Consider the following 15,000-nt stretch of genomic DNA (forward strand, 5'->3'; position numbering starts at 1 on the left):
GCTAAATCAAGATTAACAGTAGTGATCATTCTCGCTTTGACTGCACAATAATCATTTCATATTATTTCCAATATATAGTAAAGTAAAAAGAAAGACTCAAGTGTATCATAATCATGAGCCATGTCTTTGCGATTTGTGAGAAAAAAGTATAGTTGGTGTCAAGTATTATGATATAGTTCTGATTGTGTGCTACTCAAACTTACAGACTAATGTGACCCAAATTTGCTACATGACAATGGTGTATAATGTGTATGCTGTAGATAAAGATGTCTTTGGAATATTTTTTTATATGGAAATTGGGATAAGGTATGGATACCATGCCCAACACTACATTCTGAATAAGTACAGGTACCTGTACTGGTTTTGGTTGGAATTATGTCATACAAACGACACGTTTTTGGTATACTTGGAATGACAATGGTACAAGACACGTTTTATATAAAATGCTTTTGGCAAGGAGGCCTTCGCAGCTGATGGATTCTTCAAAAAAAAAAAAAAGAGTAAATAAAAAAAGGGCAGTAATTCATATTATGAAAGCATTATTCAAAAAAATCAAAAACAGACTACCAAACATGTAACCCGATGTACTAAAAACAATAGGGTCCTATGACTGGCATGTTAGTAGACGAATAGATTATTTTGCAAAAATTACATTGTTTGATTGTTCCGTTGACAATGATGTACTTTGATTAGTCAACCATTATGGTCAACAAGGTCAAACCAACAGGCCTGGATGTCGATAAGACTTGAAGTTACTATACAGTGTAATTATAAACTGTTGGTGTGAGAGTCCGCAACAAGTGGCACTCACCGATCTATAAAATAATCTTACTTTTAAATCACTTTGTTGAGGGACCTTCGAAGTACTTGTCTTGCTTTAATGAACCTACGTTAAGTGTTGAATTCCAAAGAGGGGATGGTACGCCGATTCGATTTGTTAAGGGGAATTCCAGACCAATATAAACACTTAAGAATAGTTTAATCTTATAAGCACAACAGTGCAGGGTGCTACATAACTTTATTTTGCCACTTGCCCGATCGGGCAAGCAGATTTTCAAATTTGCCGCAAAACACTTGCCCGGACATTGATTTTACTTGCCCGAAAAGAAAGTCCAAATATAAGGAAATGATATGGTCAAGGGCTTAATAAAACACAATCATTGGAATAAACAGCACACATTGATTCGCACGCTTAAACACATTGTAGTAACAAACTCTGTGCGATCAAGTTAGTGTTGCCATTGCATTGCATTGGAGCTTCTGCATGCACGTAAGTGTTAGAAAGCTGGTGAAATGAAATGTAAAGTGCGTTGCATCACTAAACAGCCATTATCTTTGGGCTTTAAGTGATTAACTTCGTGAGTTTTAATATGGGAGGGGGCATTAAGTGAAAAACAGGTGGCTTCAAAACTGTTTGCTTGCCCAATTCGGGCAGTTTTGTTCTTATTGTTCAAAAACACTTGCCCGAATTTGATTTTCACTTGCCCCGGGCAATCGGGCAAGTGCTTATGTAGCGCCCTGCAGTGAAAATTTGATCAAAATCGGATTAAAAGCGTATGAAAGTTATGCAATTCTAAACATTCGCTAATTATTTTGTTATGTAAGTTTTCGAACAGTTGATATAGATATGCAAACGAGTCAGATAGGGATGCCACATCTCACAATAAGTCATTGATTTTGTAAAAGACACTGACGAAAATTCAATTTTCTGTTATTCCTGGATGAATAACTTCAAAATAATGATTGGTCAGATACTGTAGCCTGCAGGATTCAGACTACCGTTGCGTTTAAACAAAAATAAATAAATGAAAAATATCAAGCATAAGTCGGAATCTAAGTCAGGTAGGGAGCCTATCAACCAGACATATTATACTGAGTATTAAGCAACTGAAATATTGTGATTTTCTGACGTACGTTTGATCTCATCTTCTTTTAAATGCAAGAGTGATAATGGAAATTCCAGATTTTATATATGCAAATTACATATTGGCAAGCTGTTAGGCGATGACACCAACTCATAAAAAAAAAAAGAAGATCACCAACTCATTCATTTAGGCCTACATCATTATTATTCACTACAGGAAAACTGTTTTTCTAAAGTTAGCGAAACTTCACAATTTCATAATCTCTCTAATTTTTGTCCGATTAATCAAATTTTCACTGTTGCGTTTGTATTAAAATACTCGTTCTTTCCTATACGAAACCGCTTTTTGTTTTTATGTATTGGCGTATCTTCTTGGATTTCACATACCGGGTAATAAATTTGCCAAGCTGCCATGAAGTCGGCAAGTATATGCTAGTCTTAATTGGCAGACTTTTAATCTTAATGTGTGATCCGTGGACAACAAAACTTGGCTAGATCTAGGCCTACTTGGTCATTTAAACAAAATATTAGATTATCTGATTTATAAGCTGATGTTTAGAAAATAGTAGACTAGTGCTAATACTGCTGCAACCATTCCAGAGAGCGCAGGAAGTAAAGTCCGAATTTATATTATTATTATTATTATTATTATTATTATTATTATTATTATTATTATTATTATTATTATTATCATTATTATTATTATTATTATTATTATTATTATTATTATTATTATTATTATTATTATTATTATTATCATTATTATTATTATTATTATTATTATTATTATTATTATTATTATTATTATTATTATTATTATTATTATTATTATTATTATTATTATTATTATGTTTGCAGTAAAACAACCTTGTGCATTCGATAGACAGAGACTACACAGAGAACTGTGTTGTGTGGACGCGAGAGACTGTCCAATGCGTGCAGTAGTCCAAAGCCCACAGATGTACCGGTACCGGTACCGGTTCCCGTATCTCTACCCGGCTACGCGACCGTAGTTGTGTTGCGCTGCGCTGCCAGCTGCTTCAAAATGGAGAACGAACGGAGGTGACGTGAAGTACGTGTCAGATTATTTGCCTGAAAAAGTAGCCTTTTTGGCAAGTTCTAGTATATCTGATGAGCGCATGATGAGAGACTCTTCTCAAGAAACATCACATGAAGGAGCTGTACTTCTAAGAAACTTCATTTCAGGAGGTAGGCTGTTAATTCGTAATCGTAGCATCGGCGTTTACTACGAGTACGGACGCTACTTCTGTGCCCCAGCCCATTAAAGGGAAGATAAACCCTAAGAGCAATGTGGGTTGAGTGAAAGCAGCAACATTAGTAGAACGCATCAGTGAAAGTTTGAAGAAAATCGGACAATCGATGCAAAAGTTACGGATTTTTTAAGTTTTGGTGTTGGAACCGCTGGATGAGGAGACTACTAGAAGCTATGACGTATGAGTGGACAACAATACAAAGAAAATATAAAGAAAATTCTACAAAAATCCATTTTTCACGAAAATTACAAATTCCGTCAACTTGATACTGACATATAATTAAGGGTAGCAATTATTCCCCATGCTTTCTGAAAGCGGTTAGTCAAGTGCTCTTTCATAATGCTAGAAAAATGAATTTTTGTTGAATTTCCTGTATATTTTCTTCGTATTGTTGTCCTCTCATACGTCATAACCTCTAGTAGTCTCCTATTCCAGCGGTTCCAACACCAAAACTTTAAAAATTCATAACTTTTGCATCGATTGTCCGATTTTCCTCAAACTTTCACTGATGTGTTCTACTAATGATGCTGCTTTCACTCAATCCACATTGCTCTTAGGGTTTACCTTCCCTTTAATGCGGCGCAGTCAGTGAACGCCAATTCAATTGACAGCTACATATTAATGGGTCTACATTGTTTTATATGCATGCACGAAGCTCGAAGTACACATTTGCATTTCCATTTGTATAACTACCAAGACTCAGTAATTACAATGCCTTGTCATGTACATGTACAGTTGATGCTACTTATTTTCTGTCACTGTTCTCTTGCCTTGAGACTAAAAAGGATATCGATCATGCATTTGATTAACTATACACAGCCCAGTCGCCGCTGTACATACGTAGCGCGACAGGTTGTATTCGCGTAGCGTATTAACAGCGTCTGGTCGGGCTAGCATTTGATTTACTGAGTACTTTAACTAGTGACACTCTCACTAGAGACGGGTCTAGGCGTAGTAGTAGCGTGTTATGTGATCACTGATGATTTGTGAAATTTTGTAAATATCCCGTAGGCCTAACGTTACATCACATGTAATGACAATGTACAAACCACCTCCCTGGTACAGCATATTAGTCTTATCCCATCATTAATGAATGAATGAATCTCTGTGTTGATCTTGCCTTTCATTACCATAAGAGTCTATGCTTACTTTTAACTTATACTGACAGCATTTAGTAGTTGTCTACTTTCACTCCCAAATTTAGGTGCATGTCAGACTCTTTTTCTCATGGAGATGTGGCAGGATGCCGCACAAATTTCAGAATAATTTTTAATACAATCATCGCACACTTTCTAATCACGTCAATTTAACTCTGTTTATCATGCAGGTGTGGCGGGATGCTGCGCCAAGAGTGTCATCGCTCCTCTGGACAGGATCAAGATCCTGCTCCAAGCCAGGCACAAACACTTTCAAAACCTTGGTAAGGAGAAACAAGACAATGTTTTTACCTTTGCTGTTTTGATGCAGGCTCTTAGAGTGCCATACATTGTACATGACATCACAGTGTCATGTTCAGAGTGGCTGTAATGAAAAGAATCAAATCAGAAGAATATGATGCTACTTTGATATGGGTTTGGTCAGAATTAGACCCAAAATAGGAAAGTTTTACCATTTCAAATTTTCACATTCTTTTCATGAAAACACTATTAGTTGCATGCCCCTTTGCAAATATCCCATTTACCTTTACTAATTTTCCCTTTTTCATTACATGAAATTATTTTGGATAAGTCCTTCTCATGGCATCAGAATAATGTTGTAATAGAGAACCCAACATTTATTTGACTTATTGAACCTGAGGGAAGGAGTTGCAGTTTCCATATTATTGACCAAAAGTATGATTTGCTTGTTTGTTTTGTTGTTGTTGTTTGTTTGTTTTTCCATTTTTGTCCACAAACCATTGGAAGAGTTGAGAGGTGATGAGTGACCCTATTATCTCTTCTAATACAATGGGGTTGTATCCCAATGTCTATCTGGTACAATGTATGTGAAACTAAAGTCCATTCATAAATTTTGTATTTTATGCCTGATCTTATGAAACTTCTACCTACATTGTCTGATTTTAATCTTTCTTTTCTCCCTGGGCATGTCAACAAATACATGTACACCATTGCTAGTGGTAGGTAGTAGGAGAATATTCATTTATTGATAACAATGTATGCTAACTGCTTTGAAAATGAAAAAAAAAAATGTGTTGGCATGTTAAACTATTATGATAATAAACTCAGCCTGAGTTTGATCATTGTGTAAGATCTGTGGGTGTCACCAGTTTCCCCCTGTTCATCATTTTAGGTGTCTGGTCATCCTTGAATGAGGTGGTCATGCAAGAGGGCTACCTGGCCCTGTACAAGGGTAATGGCGCCATGATGGTCCGGATTTTTCCCTATGGAGCCATCCAGTTTGTGACCTACGAGTGGTGCAAAGGGGTAAATACATCTAGGGGAGTGCTTTTTTGGCATTTTTAATCAGTGTCATTACCATATACAATTGTAGGTAGAGAGCTGTGCATTCTTCATACACTTACCTGTCCTGAAATGGATATTGTCTTTACGTGTAGCTAAGACCTAATTCTACTCTGTGTAAGTACTGTATAATGTATTTATGCCCTATGTTTCACAGCTTGTTTTTATTTTGGTGAGTTGACTGGTATTCATGAAGTTAGCAACTTGCAAAAGTGTTGCATGGCAAAAGAGAAGTGCAGTGAATTAAAAGGCAAAGCTTAAAAATAACAAAGTTCTCCTTTGAATAGGAATAACACTTATTTGTTGTGATTTACAAAATGTTGTGCTCACAGAATGATATGTATGGCTTACATGATTTGCAATAAACCAGCCAGGAAATAGAATAATTGTTGCTTTTTTGTTGTCATCTTGCAAAACTCCATAGTCTCCCGTGAGGTAATAAATATCATCAAGTGTTATGATGGATCCATGATATAATTAACAAGGAAAATGCAATCTTAGGCCTATTCAACAATTTAGTAGGGAACACAAGTTGTCTGATATTAAAATGAATGTATCTATGCACAGTACATGCTACAAATTCTGTGCTGCCTAACAACTTTTTCTTTTACTCGTAAGACTGCAGACAAATTGTATAATAGTGAGTAGGGGATTGATTAGACCAGAAACTGATGGAAAATATACAATGTCATATGAATAGCTTTTCATTTATGATAATCACCTACTCATGCCAGCCTATATAATTTTTCGCCTACTTGTATAAAAGTAATAATGAGAGAATGAATTTATTTCTTTTCATTTTGTATTGTGGGGGGGGGGGGCGTCTGTGTGATTTGCATGAGGTTTGCAGAGAGCTATAATTTATGTACATCTGTAACTCTAATGCATTTGAATGTTTTTGCTTTCCTCCACAGAAAACTCAAAACAAGTTGTTGTCAGGATCACTTGCAGGTAAGGTACAGTACCAAAAAAAAAAAAAAAAAAAAGAAAGAAAGAATGAAATGAAACACATGGTACTGCTCCCTGTGTGAGTTTAACATTCTCAGCTCAAATATCAGGTTGTCTTCATACGTTTGTAGTATCATTTTAAGTACATGAGAATTCTTTGCATGAGTAGCACAGGTTAAAGTTGCCCTTTGCCAAGGTTTAGTGGGGCATTTCTCATGCAGCTCACCGAATTTAAATAGCCGTCCTGAAGGTCTTTCAGCAAACCCAGTGATATTCAGGCATGACAAGATGTGTGCAACGGTTCCACTGCAAGTCATCTGCCCAGCATGTGAATCATAATATGCCTGATAAATACACTAACAAATGATAGTAATAATAATAAGTACAGCACTTGTAATGTGCCATTAATGTGCCATTGATCTTGTAACCTATTCAGGTGGACAATTACATACAATTGTAAAACAATTACATATAATTATATATAATGATATATGAAAGTAAAAAGAACTAAGGAAACTTTCAAAGATAGAAATGTGTATAGGCCTAAGTGATTCAAGAAATATTCAACCAAAACAAGATGCAAACAGATGTGACATTAGATGCTTTTTATATGTTTGTATAGATTCTGCTGATCGATAATGATAACGATAATGATAATGATGATAATGCACGACATCGCTGAATCAGAAACAGACAGGTACCCCCGAGTTGCATTAATTGCATTGCTGTAGCTTTCATGGCTTTGCGGTTTACCTGCATTAGAATTATTTTGTATGCTTCTTCCTTTGGCCTGTGCTCATCCACAGTGTATTTCCTATTCCAACCCACAGGTCTGGCAGCGGTCATTTGCACATACCCACTGGATATGATCAGAGCTCGCCTAGCCTACCAACACATAGGGGAGAAGAGATACCGGGGCATCATCCACACCTTCCGCAAGATTTACTATCAAGTATGGATTGCTTTTATCCCAAACAATGTGACCGAATACAATAAAACATCAAAATTGGGTGGGGTTGCAGAAAAAGAACAAACAGTATGCCTGTAAACAACTGCAACTGACAGACAATACTTATTGTAGGTCCTTTTGGTCATTACTGCTGTTGCAGTTTTTTTTTTTTCTTTTTGTCAATCAATATAAATACTGTATACGCCGAATATTTCGCGAGGTTTTTATTTTCGCGAATTTCACAAGTCAGGTGCTATTCGCGAAATTAAAGACACGCGAAAATATTGACTCTGATCCCGATGTGGATGTGATGTACGCATGTACATTTCTCCGTTCATTACAAAGACTCCACGATCGTGAATTTAACCACTCGCGAAATCGTCAGGAATTCCCGATTCGCAAAAATTTAGACTCGCGAAATATATGGCGTGTACAGTATTCTGAAAAGTTGTGTCATCCAAAACACACTGGTTGAAGATATTTGAACAAGAGATAAGGGCATGAAATAAATCAGATCATTGTGCTTTTCCATCATACTTACATTTTTACAAACTGGTATGTACTGTCCATCAAACAGGCTTAAGTGAGCATATCACTGTATGCATGACTTGTTCAAAATAACTTGTGATTGACTGCGTGTTAACCATGTGTATACAATGTCATGTACAGTATGTAGAGATCTTGAGGAAAGAAAGATTTCCTATGGCACATGATTGTACATGTCAGTTTCAAACTTTTAATCGTTATCAGGAAATTTTGATGTTCCATGGTTTCATTCTAGTGTCATCAGCTCATAATGTCAAGATGTTCTTAGCCGTAAATTCAAACTTGTCACGCAGATGTACTTGTCATACGAGTAGTTCAGTGATTGTTGAAATATCTTTCCTCTTCCTGCATAATTGTGTAATTTTCCCTGCTCAATCTTTCTGTTCATTTGGTGTTATGGGGTAGTGTTATTGTGTTTTCTTTTCTTCTTTTTTTTTTTAATATAGTAAATATGACATGTTCTTACATGGGATTGTTTCTCTTTTGATGACAATAGGAGGGTCAGTTCAAAGGTCTCTACAGGGGAGTGACTCCAACACTCCTTGGGATGATTCCCTATGCTGGTAACTTCATTTTCATTTCTACCATATTTGGCGGATGCATCATACATGTGTGTCTCTGTGTCTTTCTGTCTTGAATTAGACTTGATTGTATGATCATTGTCTGACTGTAAAAGGAAGATGTCAGCTGACTACAGTGTTCATATTGACAAATTTCTTGGGTGTGAATACTGTACAGTGTCTGCAATAAATGTTTGAATGATCATGTCTAGCAGAGGAGTGGAATACTTGTGCGGAAGGCATTTTGAACCCTTAGCCTATTTTGATGTAGTGGATGTTGCCTTTGACATACACTGTATCTTAATTGTGAACAGCCACTCCAAAAGCAAGTGATACTCTTATGGCAAGTTTGTTTGTTTTTGTTTTGTTTTGTTTTGTTTTTTCAGTAGCCCACTTTGTTTTAGTGTGCATTGCATGTACCAGTATGTCAATTATTGCCAGTATGGCTACTGCTTTTTAACTACTTGTTATCTCTACAAGATCACAATCAGAGCAAACACTTTGAACACATGCTATTTATTTGTTGTTATGCTTTTATCACATTTAACAGGACATAAAAGATAAGATTTATTTAGCCTTGCAGAGCCAGGGAAACTACCAGGTGACAGTACACTGTAATCAGAGAATATTTTGTAAATTTTTATTTTTTTTTCCCTGTGCAGTCTGGACCAATTGAATGTCAATGAGGTAATGAGAGAGAATATCATGAAATTCCATCGTGTACAGTTAAAGGGATGGTACAGTATTGGTGGAGATGAGAATTCGGCTTTTAACTTTTTGCGAGATACCAAGAAAACACTTATGATATAGTACAAAGCATACCATTTTCAGAGGAATTCAAAGTTTATTTGATGAAAATCAGGTTTGGAATGACTAAAAACATTCAAAAACAAAGAAAAACAAGGCGATCGTAATAAAGTGTGGGTCCACACTTTATCATAATTGCTCTTTTTTTGATATCTCAGTCATTTCAAAACCAATTTTCATCAAATAAACGTTGAATTCCTCATAGATGCGCTTTCATATTTTATAAGAGGTTTCTCATTATCTCACCAAAAAATGTTAGAAACCTGAAATTAGGTCTAAACCAAAACTATACGATCCCTTTAAAGTGATAGTATAGGACCTCTTTGTTTGCAGACATCTCAGTCATTTCAAAACTGATTTTCACCACATAAACTTTCAATTCCTTGTAGTGTATGCTCTTTAGTATTTCTTACAGTGGTTTCTCATTATCTCACAAAAAGTTAAAATCTGAATCTCCTTCTCAACCAAAACGATACCATCCCTTTAAACATGCAAAAGTCTTGACAATTTCTTACCAACCCTCTTCTTTTCATTGCCAGGTACTGCCTTCTACACCTATGAGATGACCAAAGTCTTCCTGCTTATAAGAGGTCCACCCATGCTCTCCAAACCATCCCCAACTGAGCCTGGGGAGCGTGTCCTCATCATCCCCGCCAATCTTTGTGTCGGCGGCGTAGCTGGGGCAATAGCACAGACCATTACGTGAGTTAGATTGGAAGTTGTTGGTCTAGCCATGTAAGGTGCACTACAGAATCCCTGACTTGTGCCTCAGCCATGTGCATGCATGCATGCATGAAACTGAAATGTGCTTCCAGCTTTGTATGGATATGGAGAAAAAACCACAACAGTGTACTGGCAAAGTGTGTGTGTATTTTATGTCTGTGTGATGTTTAACAAGGTTAGCAGATGATTTGAATTTTATTTTTATATTCAAATTCTAATACAGTAGAATATTCAATGATTAAACAGATTTTCCTATATGCTTGATAGTATGCATTTCTAGTGAAATGTGAATATTTTGTCATCAGTTAGTATATGAAATCCTTACAGCTATGAAAAATCAGGTATTATAAAGAAAAAAAAAACCCATCATTAGCCATATGAATGAGAATATTGACCAATTTCTAGCCCATCCTGATGCATTCTGCTGAATATTAGATGGATATAAAGACATGCTTAGGTTTACATCATGTTTAGCTGGGTGTTACATTTACTGAATTTTAATATTGTCAATGAATGCTTGATTATATTTTGTCTCTGCGAGATGATGTACTGCCAGCTGTTGTTACTATGCCTTGCTCAGAAATGATTAATGGTGCTGGCTTATCTATATGACCTTTGTTCTTCCATTACGGTAAAGTCTGTTTCACTTTGTTTGTTTTGTACTCCCGATCTTTTTGAGAAGTACACCCATTGTGCAGCTTACTGGACCGATGATTTGTTTTTATTATTTTCTATAGAAAATGTATCGTATCATCATTTGAGTGCCCATTTGTTTCCAACTTCTTGTGACAGCAGTTAGCTTTATGCTCTCATGGAGATATCATGTATAAATTCAATGTACTATAATCATGATTTGATGTCTCATGTACTTTGGTTTGTTTCCTATTTCGTTACTCACTCAGTTATCCACTGGATGTTGTGAGGAGAATAATGCAGCTGGGGACTATGGTACCACATGCTTCAAAGTAAGATTCTCCTCGGTCTCCTCTAGCTGTGAATGTAATGAAGTACATGACTTTCTGTGCATGGATATTGTATGTTCAGGCATGCAAACCCCTACTACGTAGAACATTTCATGCTTAACCTGATCATTTGCCCTATTTTACTTTCATGACATTGAGAGAAATTTCTCTGATACTTCGCCAAAGTTTTTTTTTTGTTTGTAAAGATATTAATTTCAGATTATCAAAAGCAAGCAGTGCATGGCTTGTTGATAAGGTAGCATGTGCAAGTTGAAGAATGATGCTTTTACACCTTTGCTGCCTGTTTGGCAATGCTTTTGGATCGATCATTGGAGCATAGATGGGTTGCACGGTGTAACCAGAAGGGAACTATCCAGAATTCCTATTCAGTAATGGAATAAAGCTAACCAGTCAAATTTGAAGGTTGGGCGAAATTATTTTGTTGCGATAGGATAAAGAGAATGATGTCGTGTTGTAATTCTTCTGTATGCTTGAATGAAAATCAAAGACTTTGTTAGTGAGAATTTGCAAAGCAGTAATTGAGTAGGTATTTCTCTCACTGAGTGAAAGGTGTTTGTAGATTATGGGAAAGCTTTTGTTGTGTTAAAAGAAAACTGTACTGACATTTTCTAATTGTCTGATAATTCTAATCTACATTTTTTGATGCCTACTATTGGAAAGAGAGCATTCTAAAACCCAGGATAAGCCTGTAATGATTTTTTGAAAAAAATGAAAACGAGCAAGCCAAGGAACGATCCACACAATTTGGCCTACGTCACAGGTGCTCTTGGTGCACAACTCCGACATTTAGCAAGACGAACTACATAATGCCAATTTACTGATGAAATCTCACACGAAGTACTGCAAAAGCTGTTATTTAGTATAATTGCAATATGGAGCTATAATAAACATGTTAAACAATATCTATTAATCTTTAAAAGCAATCTCTTCAACAGCTTTTTATTTAGATAAAACTTGTGGGGAAATTCCAGATATGCAAAATGAAATTGGCATCGTTATCCGAACGTGCTGCCCATAGAAGACTGTGTGTAAGTAATGTTACGCGTTGATGATCATGATCGAGCGATGGTTCGCCAGTCTAGTTCAAACTAGACAACGATTTCTATCTAACGTAGATGAGGGCTGAGTGAATCTAAATCCAAATGTAGATAGACTCTCTTCAACGGCACGCACGATTTACGCTTAGTGAGATGAAAACGGTACCCAGTACACATAGACTCTGAAATACTAGAACTAGGACTAGGACTACTGAGCAGGAGTAGGTTCTACGTGGCAGTCCAAGTTTTGATGAGTAGGCCCTACACTCACTCACCGTCGACATTGCAGCTGTAACAGTTAGGCCCTATGTGCACAGTGCTAATAAGGCACAGCGTAACGTTACATACCTCTGCTGCCAGAACTTGAAGAAAATCCAGACGAAAGTCCAGACTCCAGTTCTAGGTCTGGACCCTTGTCCTGCAGGCACTGTTGTTCCTGTGCTGGATTTTTCAGGTAAGGTATCTGCTTTATGGATTTCCGATGTTTTGTAGTCGAGCTAAATCTCATAGTGGTGTTATTTACACCAAGGACTAATGTTAGATCTAACAGTTTGTTTCAGTAGGCCTACTAGGACCCATATCTCGGAAGAGTGGCCTGACCACGTAGATTCTAACACAGTGTCGCCGCTTCACGATCCCAGCGCTGGTGTAGGTATAGTGCTAGCGTACTTCCGTATCCATGTAGATATCTCAAAATTCACCTTGCCAAATGGCACCAAAGTCACAGGAAATACTTTATGATTCATATCCAACAGCTCGCGTTAATTGGAAACAAATCACGTGTCGGGAAGCGTAAGTGTAGATGTCGACTTTCCTGTCGGCGTCGCTAGCCTGCTCTACGACTAAACACGAGTGATTGCGGCCAGGCCCTACCTACCTGCTGCGCAAGCACAGACTGAAGTTAGCCATTTAATATCATGAGACAAATCTTTCAAGTAATCGGGGGCAATAAATAAATTTACAAATTATTTGTGGTAAGTTGAATGAAAAATGTAGTTCCTATATCACACAAGTCGCAAAAATCATTACACTTTTGAGTTTAGTTCTCGCGTAAATTCCCCGTTCGCACAGTACTAGTCCGCTAACTTCAGTTCTAGATTGTGCATCTTGCGTTCGCCAAGATCTCTCGCGAAGAGTGAGTTTTTTTTTGAGTGACGACTTGAAAGTCGACGTCAATATTGATACTTCTCGATTACTGATTTCGTTCAAATATAAGAGAATACTTTGAAATATGCTATGAAGTATATCCTGTAATTTTGGTGCGATTTGGTTTAGTGAAATTTGAGATATCTACATGGATAGAACAGTACACAAGCGCCGCCTGCTAGCTAAATTAGGCCTAAGCGTCGTCTGCTACTCGATACGAATTAACGCACGCGTATGCGAGCACTTGTAATCAGTAATAGTGAGAGCACCTGTGACATCATAACATCCGGGCTCGTCAGCTCATTAGCATAATTCTCACCTAAAAAGTTCCATTTTTAACATTAAATTACGGACTTAATCGTTATGAAATTTTGATTCTGTTTGCACCGCTGGGTCTTTTAGAATTAAAAGAACAACATATAAAAAGATAAAAAACCGGTAAAATGCCCTTTTAACAAGTCATTGCATTCTATGTACCGTCCTGTGCAGCTACATTCTTCAAAACCTGATGACCGTCTACAACGAGCAAGGCGTGAGGGGTCTCTACCGGGGTCTGACCATCAACTACCTGCGGGCCATCCCGGCCGCCGCCGTCTCCTTCACGGTCTTTGAGAAGATGAAGCAGTTCCTCACCGTGTCATTCCCCTCCCACTTTGCCCACGGATCATGACCAAAGAACGGGACAGTGCAAACTTTCTTTTGAAAGTCAGCAAACTTGTAAACCGTGCTGATGGGGTCACTTCAGTTTCCTACAAAACAGCCCCAGCGATGACGGAATGAGATATTGTGCATCAGCTCATGACTACTTGTGGTTGTTTTAGACCACCTGACGTCTAGGTCTGAAATAAATTCAGTCCGTGGATCTTCATCATCCTGATAAAGTTTCAAAGGAGGGTAAAGCAGTGCTGATCTATGACTAGAACTTTCGATGCACAGGATCTGGCAAGAGGGATCAAACATTCAAACTTCACGTTATTGCACATTCGGTGGAATGGCCTGTGTCAGGTATCTCTGGGCCCGCTTATGCTCGAATCTTTTTTATTCAGTAAAGAAGCATAAGGGTGTTAGTGCTGTGCAGAGTCACTGTGTTTAATGCCCTTTCTTGCTCTCAGTTGGTGAAAGATTCAAATATATATGGAAAGTTTTTGATGCAGTGTAACATGCTCTTAAGGGTGCAGCAGATAAATGATCTGAAATATGATTGTTGTTGTCTCGCCCACCGGAGGTGAAGGCGAGACTAAGGGATCCAAATGGCGTCCATCCGTCGTCCGTCCGTCGTCCGTCACAAATGTTAAAGTTTACCTGCAAGACTCTCTTATGATGCATAACTTGGCAACTGTTACAGCAACGGCAGCCACACTTGGGTGATAGAAGCACTAGGGGTATCTTCATGTTATGGTGTTGTTGGAGGTCATGTGATGATGTCAGAGGTCATTTGAGGTCATATATTGAAGGGATAGTACAGTTTTGGTGGAGATGAGAATTGGGCTTTTAACTTTTTGCGAGATACCAAGAATACACTTATGATATTGTAAAGAACATGCCATTTTAAGAGGAATTCAAAGTTTATTTGACGAAAATCGGGTTTGGAATGACTGAAACATCAAAAAACAAAGTAAAACAAAGTGGTCGTAATAAAGTGTGGGTCCCACACTTTATTAGAATCGCTCTTTTTGATATCTCGGCCATTTCAAAACCAATTTT

General features: G+C 37.4%; 1 protein-coding gene across 1 annotated transcript; it reads left to right on the forward strand.

Moving 5' to 3' along the window:
* The first annotated feature begins 2,927 nt into the window (after positions 1-2,927).
* On the forward strand, positions 2,928-14,499 carry LOC140229015 (solute carrier family 25 member 16-like). The gene is given in 9 exon segments (XM_072309280.1): positions 2,928-3,073; positions 4,466-4,558; positions 5,428-5,603; positions 6,527-6,548; positions 7,376-7,497; positions 8,537-8,603; positions 9,947-10,109; positions 11,033-11,095; positions 13,786-14,499. Coding segments are annotated over 9 exon segments (957 nt in total). The 5' UTR covers positions 2,928-3,003; the 3' UTR covers positions 13,967-14,499.
* The last annotated feature ends 501 nt before the right edge of the window (positions 14,500-15,000 follow it).

Source organism: Diadema setosum, chromosome 5, assembly GCF_964275005.1.
Source record: "Diadema setosum chromosome 5, eeDiaSeto1, whole genome shotgun sequence".
In the NCBI taxonomy this organism is placed as follows: domain Eukaryota; kingdom Metazoa; phylum Echinodermata; class Echinoidea; order Diadematoida; family Diadematidae; genus Diadema; species Diadema setosum.